General features: G+C 57.1%; 3 protein-coding genes across 11 annotated transcripts in view; 2 read left to right on the top strand and 1 right to left on the bottom strand.

Moving 5' to 3' along the window:
* LOC105827275 (chromosome unknown open reading frame, human C11orf80) overlaps positions 1 to 5,024 on the top strand; it is a 26,682-nt gene extending 21,658 nt beyond the window's left edge. Inside the window, exons 6-8 of the mRNA XM_012665339.1 lie at positions 879 to 957; positions 4,604 to 4,824; positions 4,911 to 5,024. Of these exons, the coding sequence (XP_012520793.1) occupies positions 879 to 957; positions 4,604 to 4,824; positions 4,911 to 4,976 (366 nt within the window). The 3' untranslated portion in view covers positions 4,977 to 5,024. The remainder of the gene's footprint in view (positions 1 to 878; positions 958 to 4,603; positions 4,825 to 4,910) is intronic.
* Positions 5,025 to 5,138: 114 nt separating this feature from the next.
* Positions 5,139 to 8,436, top strand: RCE1 (Ras converting CAAX endopeptidase 1). 3 transcript variants are annotated; one of them, XM_012665317.1, is made up of 9 exons: positions 5,148 to 5,352; positions 5,484 to 5,586; positions 5,677 to 5,760; positions 6,033 to 6,111; positions 6,757 to 6,924; positions 7,053 to 7,124; positions 7,391 to 7,453; positions 7,538 to 7,632; positions 7,764 to 7,821. In XM_012665317.1, the coding sequence occupies exons 1-9, from the start codon at positions 5,168 to 5,170 to the stop codon at positions 7,770 to 7,772; spliced, it is 858 nt and encodes a 285-aa protein (XP_012520771.1). In that variant the 5' UTR covers positions 5,148 to 5,167; the 3' UTR covers positions 7,773 to 7,821. The 3 variants fall into 3 exon arrangements, with proteins under 3 accessions (XP_012520772.1, XP_012520770.1, XP_012520771.1); XM_012665318.1 differs by lacking the exon at positions 7,538 to 7,632 and having other exon boundaries at positions 5,139 to 5,352; positions 5,681 to 5,760; positions 7,764 to 8,436; XM_012665316.1 differs by lacking the exon at positions 7,538 to 7,632 and having other exon boundaries at positions 5,139 to 5,352; positions 7,764 to 8,436.
* Positions 8,437 to 10,138: 1,702 nt separating this feature from the next.
* The window catches only part of PC (pyruvate carboxylase), a 102,046-nt gene continuing 95,486 nt past the window's right edge, over positions 10,139 to 16,698 (bottom strand). For 6 of the 7 annotated variants that reach the window (XM_012665619.1, XM_012665617.1, XM_012665620.1 and 3 more), the window contains 11 exons: positions 14,754 to 14,898; positions 14,409 to 14,498; positions 14,101 to 14,322; positions 13,443 to 13,599; positions 12,621 to 12,861; positions 12,285 to 12,534; positions 11,834 to 12,078; positions 11,548 to 11,727; positions 11,222 to 11,470; positions 10,846 to 10,986; positions 10,142 to 10,765 (listed from right to left, as the gene is read on the bottom strand). In XM_012665619.1, the coding sequence (XP_012521073.1) occupies positions 10,517 to 10,765; positions 10,846 to 10,986; positions 11,222 to 11,470; positions 11,548 to 11,727; positions 11,834 to 12,078; positions 12,285 to 12,534; positions 12,621 to 12,861; positions 13,443 to 13,599; positions 14,101 to 14,322; positions 14,409 to 14,498; positions 14,754 to 14,898 (2,169 nt within the window). In that variant the 3' untranslated portion in view covers positions 10,142 to 10,516. Of the gene's footprint in view, positions 10,766 to 10,845; positions 10,987 to 11,221; positions 11,471 to 11,547; positions 11,728 to 11,833; positions 12,079 to 12,284; positions 12,535 to 12,620; positions 12,862 to 13,442; positions 13,600 to 14,100; positions 14,323 to 14,408; positions 14,499 to 14,753; positions 14,899 to 16,698 lie in introns of all 7 variants that reach the window. The other variant, XM_012665616.1, reaches the window with a different exon arrangement.

Genomic DNA, 16,698 nt, shown 5'->3' with positions numbered 1-16,698 from the left:
ATTGCTTGAGCCCAGGAGTTTGAGGTTACTGTGAGCTAGGCTGATGCCACAGCACTCTAGCCCGGACAACAGAGTGAGACTCTGTCTCAAAAATAAATAAATAAATACAATAAAAAAAAAATCCTTTGTCCATTCTATAATTGGGTTGTTATTGTTATGAGTTCCTTACTCTGGATAAAATTACCTTAACAGATATCATTTGCAAATATTTTCTCCCATTCTTGTAGGTTGACTTTTCACTTTTGTCATAGTGTCCTTTGAAGCACAAGTTTTTAATTTTGATGAAGAGGATATCTATTTTTATACATTTGTATTCTTGAAAAGACAAAAGAGGGGCTGAAAGGATGGGGTTCTAGTCTTAGTAACTGTCCAGATTGAAACTAGCGTGGCAGGGCTGACAGGCTGCAGATGACTACAGAATGTGCCTTGTGGCTTCCCAGCTGTGACTTTATTAAATAGTCATTTGTTGAGCACATACCCTATGTAAGGCACTCTGCCAGCTGTGAAAAGACAACGGCATGATGAGCCATACCTTTCAAGGGATTTACGGTGTAGAAAATGGTCACATGCACATGGAGTGACGAACAGGGGCATACCAGGCAGACTTCGGAGCCCGAGCAGCAAGGCAGGGAGGAAAGTGGAGTTCAAAGGATATGCCAAGAGTGGCCAGAGTGAGCTGCAGAAGGGTCCATATAAGAAGGAAGCCTTGAGGCTGGAGGCTGAGTGGGGGATTCATGAGCCAGGACAGAGTTAAGAGGGAATTCTAGGTGAGGAAGGACAGCCCCATGAAGTCAATGAAGCTACCAGGCACACTCCTGATTCACTAGGGCTCATTCATGCTCCTGCAAAACTCACTTAGAACTTCTAATTTTTTTTAGCAGCTGACCCCAGAGAAAAAGGATTCAGCTCAGAGCACTGAGGATGCACATGAGAAGAGCAACCCGGCGCTCCTTGCAGGTAAGGTTTTAGCTTTTCAGGTGAGCCTTGGACTAAAGTTGGAAAAGTAAAAACGACATCAGCTTTCAAACTATTCCACTGCACTCTATACTGCAGCAATGTCCTTCTGCGATTTGGTTGGCTCCTGCTGCCACTGGGAAGCTCTCCGCCACTGGGGGTCTTCCAGGCTGCAGCAGGAATTCCCTCCCCAAAGACGGTATGACATGACTAGAGATTTCTGGTACAGCTCATGCGGTTACAGATAGCTGCACATGATAGGGCAGGTGTGGGTGGAAAAGTAGATTTCTGGGCCATGAATGCGGTAGGTTCCTTCACATCTTCTCTTGATCATTAGTGTTGACACTGCAGCTCCCCGTTTTGGTTACAACTCTGTTTTGTGCTCTGGAGGCTGCTCCTGGGTACGGCACCACCTCAACCTTGATAGGTATCATGGGGAAGTATCAGTGTGTGTGACATGATGCCCATTATACTGAAGTCCGTTCTCCACACGTGCCCCTGCAACACATAAACAGCAGGGTGACAGCAGCTCTCACAGTCACTGGTGAGTACTAGGCCCTATTCTGAGCTTTTAAAATGTATTAATGCTCTTAGTTCCCAAAACAATCCTTTGAGTTATAGGTACTATTATTATTCTCATTTGACAGGGGAGGAAATTGAGGCCCAGGGATGTCAATAAGCTTACCCATGGCCACAAGCCAGGAAACGACAGAGCCAGAATTCAAACCTGGTCTGTCTCTGGAAGAGCCAAATTAGCAGGGATGCCCTTCTATAGGTCCTGAGTCCTTTAGACAAAATAGTATCTGGGCTTGAGGGAAGTTGGGGATTGTGACTTAAGCACTTGTGCTTTGTTGGTACGTCCCTCTTTCCAGGGTCATAAAAACAACATGCTGCATGTTGTTTATGCTTGGGCCTAAGATGTGTTCCTGAATCATTCTGTCAATTGAACCATATTTTAAAAGTTGTGGAGCTGTTGCTACTGAAAAGAATCTTGCAGTGAGGCCTCGTATAAAGCAAAGAATCTATTTTTTAAAATTTAGATTTGGATGTTTTTAAAAATGAAAGTATACCATACCACATAAAAATCAGTCTTTATGCAGTGAGGAGCGACAAGAGTAAGTACCTTCCCTTATAAAGAAGAAAATTAACATTTAATTCAGCACCTTCTGTGGACCCTGGGAGAGGCTGGGCTTTTCCACAGACCTTACCTCATTTAGTCCTTACAGTGACCTTGTGGGGTGGGCAGCACTGATCCTCACAAATGAGACACGCACATTGCGTGGCAGGAGGAGCTGGGTTTCAGCCTGCTGCCTCCACAGCCCATGCTTTCTCCACTGCGCAACGTGAGCCTTAAAATCCTGATGGAACCCCTGGCAGACAGCTTGGGCTGTTCTGCCCTGTAAACCTGCAGTTCTCATTGGCATCCATCTTATGCCCCACATGGGCAGCTCTACTGAAGAAAATCACCAAAACACTGTGTTGATGCCACCGCCCATCTGTGGTCCATTCACTGAAGAGCCTTTGGTTTGCCAGTCCTTTCCCTAGTCTTCCGGGCCCTGTCTCCTCAGTGGCTACTCCATTGTTTTAAAAACCTACCCTGCCTCTGCTCCTGACTTAGCCTCCCACTTCACACTTACTCATCTCTTTTCTCAGTAAACTCACCCAACTTGTACTCCTCCCACTGCAGAACCTTATTAGTGTGGGCATCGGTCCCCTCTAAGGCTTAGGGTAGCATTATTCTTCCTGTTTTCTCTCAGCAAGTCAATTTCCCGTTTCTTTAAAACAAAATCTCCTATGATCTTGAACTTCCTCCATGTATCCTCAATCTCTCTCCATCCTATCTCAGCCAGGCTTCTTAAAAATGCAAGCTGCAGAGCCAGGGGCAGTGGTGCATGCCTGCAGTCCCACGTACTTGGGAGGCTGAGACAGGAGCCTGAGGCAAGAGGACTGCTTGATCCTCGGAGTTGGAGGACACAGTGGGCAATGATAGTGCCACTGCACTCCAGCCTGGGTGACCCCATTAAAAAACAAAACAAAAACAACCGAAGCTGCATGCACCCTGTCTCCGTTTCTTCCTCTCTCATTCTCTCCCTAACCCAGGGCACTTGCTTCCCTGTGGCCTCTGAAACTGCAAAATCTCTCATTAGGGAAGGCCTCTTAATTACCAAATTGTGCATTTATCTTCATTCTGAACTATGTGCAGAATTTGTTAAAGACCAGAACTCACCTAGTTCCTCCCTCTGGTCCTCCGTAACTATTGCTCATCCTGCACTCCTCCCTAGCTGTCTTCCAGCCCAGCTATGGACCGCTGCCTCTGGGCTCAAGATTCCCAAATTGCTAGGACCAGGCGGGGCCTCTCCTGAGTGCCAGACGGGAGATTCATCTGCTCACTAGGCAGCTCTCTGCGGAGGTCTCATGGTTACCTCAACTTCCTCTCTCCCCATACAGTCCCTCTGCACATACACCCCAAAATTGGCTCCTCTTACTTTAGTCTTGGTCATGATTAATAGCACCACTGTCTATCCAGTTTTTCCCATCTGACATGTTGGATTCATTCAAGAGGCCTCTCATTCATGTCCCACATCCACTCGGTCACCAAGGCCTGTTAATTGGGCCTGATGGATACTGTGACTCCTGGTGATGCCTTCACTCTCCTGGGCTCTTGAGGTCTTCCTGCCTCAAGTCTGATGGAAGCCACAACTTTGACAGAATGATCTTTGTAAGATACAAAATTAACACTAATCTCTCTTCAGTGCTTAAAATTCTTCACTGGCCTCCTACTTCCTACAGATAAAACTCTTGTTTCTTAGCCTTCTCTGGTTCCTATTAACCCTTTCAGATTCATCTCCCAGGATCCCCCAACCTTGCCTTTTATGTAGGATGTTGTTTTATGCCTTTATGACTTTGCATAAAGTTTATGTGCATAACTTTCAGCAAAGAATTCCTTTTCTTTCTCTCTTTTTTTTTTATCTGCCAGTTGGAAGACACCTTTGCTTTCTCTTGTCTGGCATGTTTCTCTTCATTCCTCAAAACCCAGCTCGGGTATCTCCTCAGGGAAATCTCTCTTCACCTCCAGAGAAGGTTAACAGCCTCCTTCTCTGTTCTAACCCTGGGCTTTGCACACACGTCCGCACCCCTCCTGGCACCTGTGAGCTTCTCTGAGCTACATTCGCAGGCCCTGCTCAGGAAGAATCTCTCTCTTAACTTGCACAAGTACATCACTTAAGTGTAGGAAAGCTGCCCATGGGCACTGCCCAAAGCAACGCGAGCAACAAAGGGAGAGAGGTGAGGCTGACTTGGGCAGGGGTCCGGGGTGGGGATCACAGGCGGGAGGAAGGCGCTTGGGCAGACTCCAGACAGTGCGTGCGGAACGTGAAGGAGTGGCGTGAGCCCCCAAGTGAGGGCTCGGTGCGATCCCAGATGCCCCTTCCCAAGCTAGGCTGTGGGGGTCAGGGAGGCCCTGAAGCCATTCTGCAGCCTCTCTGCTCCCGAAGGCCCTAGAGCTGCAGGGTTTTGATCCGGACAGGACCTGATGACGGGGGTGCGGACGGAGGAGCCCCTCGGTGCCCTTTCTCCCAGGCTGCCCCCTTCCCCCAAGGGTCTTTCTGGTACCGTGGGACTAAGATGAAGCGGGCTTGTTTTCTCCTAGAGACCAGCGGGCCAGCGGAAAACAAGAGGCTCACGAGGGGCCGCCTCCGCCAGGGCGAGAAGACGCAAGCTCTCCGCCCTGCCAGGGCCCCGAGCCCATCGCAGGCCGCCCCGCGCCGCCCGCAGCCCACCGCGGCCTCCCTCACCCCTAGCGGAGGGGAGGCCGGCGCGACCCACGGCAGGGCCCCAGCGCCGGGCGCCGGTCCCGGGAGCGGCCTGGAGGTAACGCGGCGAGGGCCGGCGGGACAGGGAGGGCGGGCGCCAGGCCGCTGCCGAGGTCCTCACCCCGGCCCCCTTTGCTCCCGCAGGACGCGCTGTGGCTGCAGGAGGTCTCCAACCTGTCCGAGTGGCTGAGTCCCGTCCCTGATCCCTGAGCCGGTCCCCTCCCGCGAGCCCCGCCGCCCCGAGGCTGCGGGCGGCCACTGTAGCGCGTCCTTCAATAAAACTGCTCCGCGCTGTCGCGTGCGCCTGCGTGTCGGGGGCGGGGCGGGGCCGCGCGCCGCCCGACGTCACCCGCGCTTCCGCAGGTTCTACGTCACTGCTGCGCGCCGCGGGAGCGGGCGCGATGGCGGCGCTGGGCGGGGACGGGCTGCGCCTGCTGTCGGTGTCGCGGCCGGAGCGGCAGCCCGAGTCGGCGGCGCTGGGCGGCCCGGGCCCCGGCCTGTGCTGCTGGGTGTCCGTGTTCTCCTGCCTCAGCCTCGCCTGCTCCTACGTGGGCAGCCTCTACGTCTGGAAGAGCGAGCTGCCCAGGTGCGGGGGCTGCGCGCGCGCCGGATCCCGCGCCCCCGAGAGGCGGGGCTGGGGCGGAGCTCGGGCCAGCCGGGGGCGGGGCCTCTCTGACAGGCTGCTGCGGGCCCCCTGAACTTACTGCCCCTCCGTAGGGACCACCCCGCCGTCATCAAGCGGCGCTTCACCAGTGTCCTGGTGGTGTCCAGCCTCTCGCCCCTGTGCGTGCTGCTCTGGAGGGAACTCACGGGCATCCAGGTGCGGAGGAGGCGGGGCAAAGGGCAACTGGAGAGAGCTCGGGGTCTTGGGGGAGGGAGCAAGACTGATGCCTCCTTTCCTGTGGCTCAGCCAGGCACATCCCTGTTCACCCTGATGGGCTTCAGGCTGGAGGGCATTTTCCCGGCAGCACTGCTGCCCCTGCTGCTGACCATGGTGAGTGCTCCCGCTTTGTCCTCCTCTGGTTTTTGTTGTTAGCATCATGCGCTTTGTGTGGCTTTTTTTTCTTATCTTGATGTGTCTGGTTTTCCACTGATGGGAGACAGTGTGATACAGTTCCGGGGCCCTCGAGTATTCTTGGGTTGGAAATCCTCGCCGAGAAAGGAAGCTTGAAGTCTTGCAAGGCTGGCCAAGGTCAAAGGTCTGGCAAGGGCAATGGACTATGATGGAAATCTTTTCTTTGATCTCTCCTGTTTTTCTGACCCCAGATCCTTTTCCTGGGCCCACTGATGCAGCTTTCTATGGATTGTCCCTGTGACCTGGCAGATGGGCTGAAGGTTGTCCTGGGTGAGTCCTTCAAGCTGAGGGGAAAAGTAGGCACAGTCTGGGACAATGGGGAAAGGGAATCAGTGGGCTCATCGTGTAATCTGGACGTGAGACACGAGCTGTCATCTCTGGGTATGTTTCCTCATCAGTCAAATGGGGACATAGAGCCAGGTGGCCTCTAAGAGTTGGTTCTTGATGTCCAAGGTGACCCCTGGAGACCCCTAGCAGTACTTGTTGTGGACCAGAAAGCAATGCCCCCTGCCTCCCCAAACCAGAGCTGGTCTTGGTTAGATTTTGATGTCTCTTTACTACCAGGATACCGTGCCTCGGCTTCTAATGCCATCCTTTCAGTTGTCTTAAGACATTGTTTTGTAGCCAAGTGCAGTGGCTCACATCATTAATTCCAGCAACTTGGGAGGATCACTTAAGGCCAGAAATTCGAGACTGGCCTGGGCAGCATAGCGAGACCCCAGTCTCTTAAAAAAAAAAGTGCTTTATGTTGGGTCTAATGAACAAAGTTCGACTGTCCTCCCACCAACCCCGTTCTCAAGAATATTGATGCCTGAGTTTGCCCAGGGTAAGCTTGTGGGAGAGGGGTCCTTAGGGAGCTGTGTCTCATTGTTCCATAGCTAGTCACTCACTGCTTGTCCTGAATCCCTTTTCCAGCCCCCCGCTCCTGGGCCCGCTGCCTCACAGACATGCGTTGGCTGCGGAACCAAGTGATCGCACCCCTGACAGAGGAGCTGGTGTTCCGGGCCTGCATGTTGCCTATGTTAGCACCGTGCACGGGCCTGGGCCCTGCTGTGTTCACCTGCCCACTCTTCTTTGGAGTGGGTGAGTCTGGCCAACTTGGTCCTGCTAACGTGTTCTCAGCGTGAGAGCTAAGAATGGGGCTGGGGGCGAGGAGTGGGCCTAGAGGGAAGGCCGGGAGGCATGTGATGTGGTTCTCCCTTTCCTCCCAGCCCATTTTCACCACATTATTGAGCAGCTGCGTTTCCGCCAGAGCAGTGTAGGGAGCATCTTCTTGTCTGCAGGTGAGTCCAGGAGAACTTGCCTGGGGCAGTCTTGGGCAAGGGTGTGTGTGGGTGTCTGACGGGCACTCTGGAGAAAGAATTGGGAGCAGAGGGCTGTGGTACTGGAGGGGCCACTGACCATGGGAGTTGGGGTGCAGAGGACAGCTGTAGGTGGTGGGCAGGCAGCCACTGCCCCAGCGGGAAGGGATGGTCTCTGGCTGATGGGTGTGCAGTGCTGGGGCAGGAAGGGCGTGCAGGTGTGGTCACTCGCAGCCTCCCGTCTCCAGCGTTCCAGTTCTCCTACACAGCTGTCTTCGGTGCCTACACTGCTTTCCTCTTCATCCGCACAGGTTGGTCCTCAGTCTCTCACGGGTCCCCGGGGGCTCAGGGGCCCACAGGAGTGGGTGGGAGAATGGGAATACTGTTTGTTCTAGGCGTGACAAGTTCCTCCACCACAGTCCTTGATACAGGCCGAGCCAGGGCCCTCAGCCTGGTGAGGTCTGAGAGGTGGGAAGCAGCAGAGACCATGGTATGTGGGTGGACGGGTGTGGCAGGGTGGGGTGCTGATCTCCTGTTTCAGGGGATGAGGGTTACTTGCCCTGGAAGGGCCTGAGGAGGTGGTAGGGCTGCTCCATGAGCTGCTCTGTCTCCCCTCCCCAGGACACCTGATCGGGCCGGTTCTCTGCCACTCCTTCTGCAATTACATGGGCTTCCCTGCCGTCTGTGCGGCCCTGGAGCACCCGCAGAGGCGGCCCCTGCTGGCAGGCTATGCCCTGGGCGTGGGACTCTTCCTGCTTCTGCTCCAGCCCCTCACGGACCCCAAGCTCTATGGCAGCCTTCCCCTTTGTGTGCTTTTGGAGCGGACAGGAGACTCAAAGGCTCCCCTGTGCTCCTGACCTACGCTCCTGTGTACACTCCTATGAACTCTCACAGGCCCCTCAGCCCCTCCCCATCAAGGGGTACTGCAGGGGAGGGGCTGGCTGGGGTCCCCGAGATCTCAGGAATTTTTGTAGGGGATTGAAGCCAGAGCTAGTTGAATCCCAGGGACCAGAGAAAGGAGCAGATATCCAAAGGGTGCAGCCCCTCTTAAAGGGGATTGAGGAACAGCTTGGAGTGAGGGGACAAGGGGCAGGTCCCAGGAGCCACACATGCCCTTCCTCACTTTGGACTGCTGCTTCTCTTAGCTCCTCTGCCCCCCTCTGCCTCTGAAAAGCTGCTGGGGGTTTTTTATTTATAAAACCCCTCCCCCAACAACTTCCCAGGGTTTTCTCATTGTCTTTTTGCATCAGACTTTGTATTGGGATATTAAAGAGATTTAACTTGGGTAACATGGTCTTGGATCTTTGGGAGTCAGTCTATATTTGGGGTCTTGTGTGAGGACTCCAGGCAGTTCTTGGGATTGTGCCCACCACCTGTCCCGGCTACCTTGAACATGGGTCTCTGGCTGTCATGGGCTTGTGGCTTCCTCCTCCCTGAGCCGGGCTCCAAGTCCTAGCATGGGTGGGTCTGAGACTGCAGGTACCAGGCGTGAGCCCAGTTCATCCTGGGGCCTGTGCCTTGTCTACAGGGCCAGGGAGTGGGAGCCCTGGCCCTGACCCCAGTGGTGGCACCTCCGGCCTGTGTCCTGCCTGAGGCCTCCAGCAGGACCTGCACAGTCCACCAGGCTCATTTTACACAAGAGGAAATAGGTCCAAAACGGGAGAGGAACCTACCCCGAGCGACCCAGGAATAGAGGCTCTTCTGCTTCTCCCCCTCAGACCTCGGCCCCTGGCTGAGCTCAGAGCAGCGCTGGCGGCCCTGAGGGGGGCCCTTTGCCCAGCCATAGGCAGCTCGGGATTCTTGCTTAGAACCTACTAGTCTCATTTTTAGAATGGTTCTCATTCCCCTACCCCGGGCTTAAAAAAAAAATTGATTCTTGAAACAGTTTTATCCTTTTAGGTCCCATTCCAGACTCGAGGAGGAGGTTGCCCCAAGTCCCCTTTCTTGAGGCTGGTGGTTCCTTCTCCACAACGATGCCCCCAGGTTGGCTGTGACTAAACCACATTCACATGGATCGAAAGGGCAGCGTCGCACACCTGCCTCCCTGGAGAGCTTTCCTCTCCCCCAGCCTGTTGGGGGCAGAGGGTACATTTGGGACCTTAGGGTCCAGAGAGGACGAGGCCTGGGCCCGCTGCGACGTGACCACCCCAGAGGCTAGGTACTGGCAGCCCGAGAGCACTGGGCAGGTAGGCTCGCTGGGTGCCAGGGATGTGTGTCCTCCTGGGTCTAGGGGCCTGGGTTCTGTCCCTCCCCTTCCTCAGTCTGGCTTTTCCTCCACCAGCCCCCTGCTAAGGGACCACCTTCTCTGCCTTTCTCCTCTCGCCAGCCACACCTCACCTTGCCTGTGGGGAGGAGGGTAGTGGTATAGGTGGGGTTACTGTCCCTCCCCGCAGGAGAGGGAGCTGAGGCTCAGGATTCTCCCCAGTTGTGGGGAGGGTGAGAACCTGGGACCCTAGATCCGGTGCGCCCTCAAACCTCCCACCAGCACCCTCGCAGCCAGAGTGCTCAGAGTAACTTCGGCCAAGTCACCACTCCCGAGAGTTTCACCCACTGCCCAGAAGGTTCTGTTTGCATTTAGTCCTGAACTAACTGGAGGTGACAGGTTGGCCCCGGGTTTTAGAAAGCTGAGCAGTGTGGCTGGGGAGGGCGTCTGCCTACAGCCTGGGTTTCATCCGTCTCTGCCTCTTAATAGCTGTGGAGTCCTGGACAATTACTTAACCTTCCTGTGACCTGGTTTCTGTGTCCGTGATCCCCTGAGTTAACAGGTGTCACGTACTTAGAACAGCCCCAATCCCCCAAGCAAGCTCAGAGCTAGCTAGTCCTGTTTGGGGTGTATGTACAGTAGGCACCCAATAGTGGCTTAAAACAGGGCCCTGTCATCTTTGCTGCCCTCTAAGGAGGAGGATAGATATAACCTGCCCCCTACCCACGTGGGGCTTGAGTGGTATGGGCTGGGGCAGCGCTGGGGTGAGGTGAGCTGCACGGGACCCAGCATGGAAGGCAAGGGAAAGCCAGTTTTATTAAGCAGATTTTCCAGGACCTGGGACTTAGATCTCTGCTCTCCCCCCTCCAGGAGGTAGAACCCCTAAACCTCCCCCCAGGTCCTAGGACCACCTGTAGTCTCCAGTGAGCAGGAGACTCCTATTTGGCAAGAGATGAATATGTGAGCAACTGTCCACCCGAAGGGAAAGGACAGATGGCTGAAGGGAATAGGCCACTGCAGGTGGCTGCTTCTCTCCTGTCCAGCTAAGGACAGGACCTCCAGGGCCAGGCCCTCCTGCCCACAGGCACTGGCTGGTCTGGGCCTGCCCTGGTAGCACAGCTTTGTTGAAGGCTTAGGGTGGGGATGACCAGGCTTCCGGTCTGGGGCAAAATCACTCAATCTCCAGGATGAGGTCGTCACCTTCTAGTGTCATGTCCTTGGTCACGTGGACCTTGCGGACAGTGCCCTCCATGGGTGAGGTCACCACAGTCTCCATCTTCATGGCACTGAGCACACACAGGGGCTGGCCCTTGGCCACTTTGCCTCCTGCTGCCACCTTGATGTCTATCACCTTCCCAGGCATGGGTGCCCCAATCTGGCCCTTCACATCCTTCAGGGCCTTGGGGTGGAAGTGCATCTCCTACAGACGGGACAGAGCAGGCGTGAGGCACAGCGGGGCCAGCCCCTCCCCACCACCCGGCTGGCCCGGGGGCGCCGCACCTTCATGGCTTGGGTGTCCTTGACCAGGATGGACCGCAGCTGCCCGTTGAGCTCGAAGAAGACCTGCCTCTGGCCGGCCCGGTTCAGGTCGCTCACAGCCAGGGCTTTGATGTGCAGCGTCTTGCCCCGTTCCAGCTCCACCTGGAAGAAGGGCTTGGAGGCTCAGAGCTGGGGGACAGGTCTGGGGAGAGTAGCCCCCTGGCTACAGGGCAGTCCCCCACCCTGGGTCTTGGCTCTTCACTTGTGAAGGTAACTCTTGGTCTCAAGGGTCCTTTCTGCTTCCAAAGCTTGCTGGGCTGGGGGACAGCCAAGCCAAAGTCTAGCGCTCTGGAGCAGGGGTGAGGCATGGAGTGTGGGCAATGCCACAGCCACTGACCTCAAACTCCTCTGCAATTTTGGGTCCCTGCAGGAAGAGGCGGGTATTGAGACTATCCAGGGGGCCAAAGGTGGCGGTGAAGTCCTTGAAGTGGGCAAAGACGTCAGGGTACATGGCTGCTGAGAGCACATCCTCTGGCGTCACCTCCTCCCCGTGCCGATCTACCAGCTCCTTCTCCAGTGCCTGCAGGTCAAGGGGCGGGAGGGAGGCTCCGGGCCGTCCCTCCACCCTGGGCAGGTCCTTCAGCACCTGGGGAACAAAGCAGAGGGTTAGGCCTGATTCCTGTACCCAACCCCCACCTTCCTATCATGCTGGGCCTTTCCTACCTTGGAGCGAAGGGGCTCAGGGAACCCCCCGTGGGGGACGCCAATGTAGCCCTGCAGGAACTCCACCACCGAGCGGGGGAAGGACAGCTCTTCTGCCTGAGCTTCAGCCTCTGCCCGGCTCAACCCGTTCTGCACCATAAACTGGGCCAGGTCCCCCACAATCTTGGAGGAGGGTGTCACCTAAGGAGAAGGACCCCCTGCAGGTTAGGTTGCCAGGCACCTAACGGAGGCCCCAAGGCAGGAGCACGCAGGCCTGCGCGTCAGGTAGGAGACAGGCCTGGCTCACCTTGATGAGGTCGCCCAGCATCTGGTTGGCCTCCACGTAGGCCTTCTTGACCTCCTTGAACTTGGAGCCAAGCCCCATGCTGTGGGCCTGGAAGTGCAGGTTGGTGTACTGGCCCCCTGGGATCTCATTCTCATACACATCCGAGTTGCCAGACTTCATGGTGGCCGTGCAGTCAAAGGCAGCGTACAGTCCCCGAGCCCCCTCCCAGTACTCGCTGTAGTCAAACACTCGCTCCAGGGGCACCTCTGCGGGGAGGCCAGAGGCGGGGAAGGCTCAGGAGCGCGCAGCACACCTCCCAGACCCAGGCTAGCGCAGCCCCCTCTCAGGCTCAGGTGACAGGAGGCGGCAAGGCCACAGTAGGGTGTCTGGATTCTGGGTAAGCCTGTCTGCTGACAGCAGTGGCGGCTGCGGCCTTGAGAGGGGCATGGTTGGGGGCTGTTGCTCTTCCTACCTGTATCCAGGGGAGTCCCTCGGGTACAGGCCACCAGCGCCCCCATGCTGGGCTGTGAGGTCATCCCAGACATGGAGTCAGCTGCCACATCCACCACATCGGCCCCAGCCTGGGCACAGGCCAGCATGGCTGCCACGCCTGCCCCTGACGTGTCGTGGGTGTGGATGTGCAGCGGGAGGTCAGGGAAGCGGTCCCGGAGGGAGCTGACCAGCATGGTGCAGGCCGCCGGCTTCAGCAGCCCTGCCATGTCCTGGGGGACGGGCAGAGAGGAGATGGTAAAGAGCGGCCGCGGTGTGTGCCTGTGGCGGGGCAGAGACGGACAAGTGGCTCCAGCACCTTGATGCACAGGATGTGGGTGCCGGCTCGCACCAGCTCTTCGGCCAAGCCCATGTAGTACTGCAGCGAGTACTTGGTGCGGCTGGGGTCTGCCACGTCCCCCGTGTACGAGATGGCGGCCTCCACCACGCCTCCCGCGCTGCCTGCTGCCTCCATGCCCAGCAGCATGTTGGGCAAGTAGTTGAGAGAGTCAAAGATCCGGAAGACGTCCATGCCATTCTCTTTGGCCACCTCACAGAACCTGAGGGGGTGGGAGAGCCCAGGGCCGAGTCCCACACTGCGCCCTGCACGTGCTTGCCTGGCCCGGCCCGCTGCCCCTGGGGAACGAGATCTGGGGTCTGGCGTCCACAGGCGGGCTGAGGCTGGACACGGTAGTGTGGACAAGGCCTTTTCCAGGGCAGCCTGCACTGGGCAGAGCGGGGTCCTACGCTCGTCACGGGCAGCATGGTTAGCGGCTGCCCAGGCCTGGAGGACGGGCTGGGGGATTCGCTCTGTAAAGGGGTCGCACTGTGGGAGAGGACACTGAGTGAGGAGTCCTGAGGCCTGGGTTCTAATCCCAGCTCTATACTGAGTGGCCTAGCACAAGTCATCTGCCCCCTCAGGGCCTCCACTGCCCTATGGGTGAAACAGGGTGATCTAGAACCTTCTGCTTCTGCAGCTACAAATCACTTCCTGATGTTTCCAGACAGCAGCCCCTACTGAGTGTCACCACAGAAAGACTTGGTTTCGAGCCCGCTGTGGCGAGTGCAGGCCATCGCGACGTGGCCTGGTAACCTGCTGGGCCACACCTTGCAGCGTCTGCCCACCCCAGCCCAGGCTCACTTGAAGACCACATTGTCGGGGTAATTGGTGTAGCCCACGGCATTGGCCCCCCGCAGCAGCATCTGGAATGGGATGTTGGGGATGAGCTCCCGGAGCTCCTGCAGCCGCCGCCAGGGGCACTCATACAGGAAGCGCATGGCAACATCAAACGTGGCTCCTGCACAGGGACCGAGAGGCCCAGGTCAGCTCCACACGTCTTGGGGACCCCACCAGGCCTGAGCTTCCAGCTCCAGCTCCAGGCCTGTTCACCTTCAGGGTGCCTGTGTTCCCAGCTCTGACCCCACAGGTTTTTCCCTTTGCTGCTCTCCCGGGTGGACCAGGCTCATTTGTGTCCTCTCTGTGCCCCCTTTACAGCTCCATCTTCCTCCCTCCAGTTCTGTGCTCCAGTGAGCTAACAGGCTGGCGCCTCCCTGACCCTGAGCCTCCCACCCAGCGCCTGGTCTCAGCGCTGCAGCCTCACGTGAGCCCAGAGTGGGCACCGGTCCGTGTTCACTGGCCCAATAAACACTGTGCTTTCTTCGGTTCTCACGCTTTGGTTTTCTCAATGTTAACATCTTTAGCTTGTCCCCAGGGGTCTGGGCCTTTGGGGGCTGGCCACGCAGTGGGTACACACTTCCTGCCAGGCGCTAGCCAACATTCCAGCCCTTCTCCAACCTACCTCCCCAGTTCTCCATGCTGAAGAGCTTGCTGAAGTTGTGGGTGACGTAGGGCGCAATCTTCTTGAGGTCATGGGTGCGCACACGGGTGGCCAGCAGGGACTGGTGGGCATCCCTGAAGGTCGTGTCCATCAGCAGCAGGCCCTGGTGGTTCCGCACAGCTCGAGCAAAGCCTTCGGGCCCCTCCCGCAGCAGAATGTCTCTGAAACCGGCCGGGGGCGGGCCTAGGGCAGACAGGGGCATTGGCAGCCATCCTGCAGGTGGCAACCTCCTGTCTCTCCCATGAGTTGGCAGAATGGATCTCACCTACCGATGGGCACTGCAGGGACAATGGGGTCCATGGGGCTGGGGCTGGCCTTGATGGGGATCGGGGTGGTTGGACCATTCACCATGACGTGTCCTAGGGAGAGAGTGGGCAGTGGGTCAGGGCAGGTGGGCTCGGGGGTGGGGCCTGCCTCCAGGCCACCCAGTCCTCCAACTGGGCCCTGCCCTCTCCAAAGCCAGGCCCTCCCGGGGCCACATGGATGGAAAAAGGAGTCTCTCGGATCAGGAGCAAGGAGGGTGGGTGGACTGGGAGGGGGCATCAGAAAGGGCTGGGGGCAGGGGCAGGGGCGAGGCGTCTGGGAGGGCAGAGAAGGGCAGTCTCGGGCCAGACCGAGGTAGTGTAGCAGCTTCTGGGCCCGGTTCTGTGCGGGCCGCAGCTGGAACAGCTCTGGGTTCTCGTCTATGAACTGGGTGTCCACGGTGCCTGCCAGGAACTGCTGGTTGTTGAGCACATTCTGCAGGAAGGGGATGTTGGTCTGCAGGACAGAGGCAGGTGGGGGGTCACCATGCGGCACGGACAGGAAAGGGAGAAGGAAGAGGCTGAAGTTGCCACCCTGTGCGAAGGGGCGTTTCCCCATCCTTCAACCTTCAACCCTCAATCCTCCCCTCATCAGGCAGAGTCCCCTAAGCTGTCAGGGGCTGAGCCCACTCCCTCCACCCCTGCCCACCCCAAAGTGCGTGCTGAATGCCACCCCCTCCTACCTCCCCAGGGATCTGGAAACATACCTCCTCCCTTCCCTATAGCCCAGAACACGACTAAGCCTTTCCCGCAGCAGCACGGCCTAGAGCAGCCACCCTCTCACCGTCCCAGCCACACTTCTTGAAAGAGGCCCTTACCCCCCACAAGCCCATGCTCTGACACTCTCGGTGGCCGCCTCCTAGCTAAGTCCAGCGGGCATGCTCCTACGCCACCCTGGGTGGCCTCATCCTGGGCCTGCAGCCCCAGTGACAGCTTCCGTTCCCAGAGCCAAAACCCAAAGGTAGAATGGCCTCCTGGCATCTCTGCTTGTACGTCCCTCACAGAAGCTCAGCAAGTCCCAAACTAGCTTCCCACCTGCTGCCCCAGCCCCCCTCGGCCTAGGCGGGTGCCTCACCAGCTACTCAGTTACCACAACCTGCACCCACTCCTCCCGTGTCACTGGTCAAGCTGGACAGTCCTACTATGGCCACTTCTAGACCCTATGGCCTCTCCTCCATCTCCAGGCCACACCTTCCACTGGCCTTCCTCATCATAGCCGCATCTGGCCACGCCAGATTCGCCATGTGCTCTCACCCTCCTGGGAAATGCTTCCTGGATGTCTGAACTCGAAGGCCTTTGTCCCCTCCTCTTTCTAGTACGTCCCTGTGGAATCAGCTGCTGGAACCACCCCCCAGGCCCATCATCCAGTGCTCGTCTGTGTTCCTCACTTGCCTGGGAGCGCTCTGGGGACAGGGTGCTGTCTGAGGCACTTGCATCTGTGGCCTTTGTGCACAGGGCCCCTCAATTAAATGGTAATTAAATTAATTAATGGCTAATTAAGTGGCTAATTAAATGGCTGGGTGACACCATGAGGCTGGGGCTGGGCGAGTATAACCTAGAGGCTACACAGGGACCTGGGAGCCAGCACTGCAAAAGATGCCCCATGACTGTGAGGCCGCATGGCTGGGACTCCGGGCAAGCATGGCGTGCGAGGCTGTGTCGCTTCATCCTGGCTTCTGCTTCAGAGAAACATCTCCATGTGTTACAAGTTCTGCCAGCCCCTTCGTTAGGGACCCAAGGTGCAACGTGGACCTCTTCGAGAGCGTACCCGTCCCCTTAGGGTTCCTATCGCCTGTACAGGAAAGGTGCCTCCCGCACCAGCATCCTACAGGCGGTCACTGCAGAGTGGGGCCCCGTCAAGAATGCCTTGTGCCTGTCTGCTGTGGCAGGTCTGCTTCTGAGCCTAGCCCGTCCCTCCTAAAGAGATGAGGACATTTCAACAGGGCCAAGGCATGGCATTTGAGAAGAGAGACAACTAGTTAAACCATCTAAAGAGCCTAGAGCCACACAAGGGCAAGAAGGATCCCCAGAGGCCTCCCTGTCCCAGCCTGCACTTGCCTTTTGTAGATCCCGCCTCTGTAACTATGGGGCATCCTTCATCCCCTCTGTACTGGAAGCTCCATGGGGGCAGGAACCAGGCCCATCTGGCTCCTGACATACCCCAAGTCCCAGCACAAGGCGGCACACGACAGACGCAAGGATAAACATCTATGTTTAGAGTGCACGGAAACATTTTTGATGGGGAGAAGAGGAACAA

This window comes from Propithecus coquereli, unplaced genomic scaffold (assembly GCF_000956105.1).
Source record: "Propithecus coquereli isolate 6110/MARCELLA unplaced genomic scaffold, Pcoq_1.0 Scaffold120, whole genome shotgun sequence".
Lineage (NCBI taxonomy): Eukaryota > Metazoa > Chordata > Mammalia > Primates > Indriidae > Propithecus > Propithecus coquereli.
Note: the sequence above shows the minus strand (reverse complement) of the source record. Positions and strands in the feature narration are given on the sequence as shown.

Coding starts and splice junctions, on each gene's coding strand:
- RCE1 (XM_012665316.1), top strand. CDS start 5,168: ATGGCGGCGCTGGGCGGGGACGGGCTGCGCCTGCTGTCGGTGTCGCGG. Junction 5,353..5,483: donor TGGAAGAGCGAGCTGCCCAG/GTGCGGGGGCTG, acceptor GCCCCTCCGTAG/GGACCACCCCGCCGTCATCA. Junction 7,454..7,763: donor TTTCCTCTTCATCCGCACAG/GTTGGTCCTCAG, acceptor TCCCCTCCCCAG/GACACCTGATCGGGCCGGTT.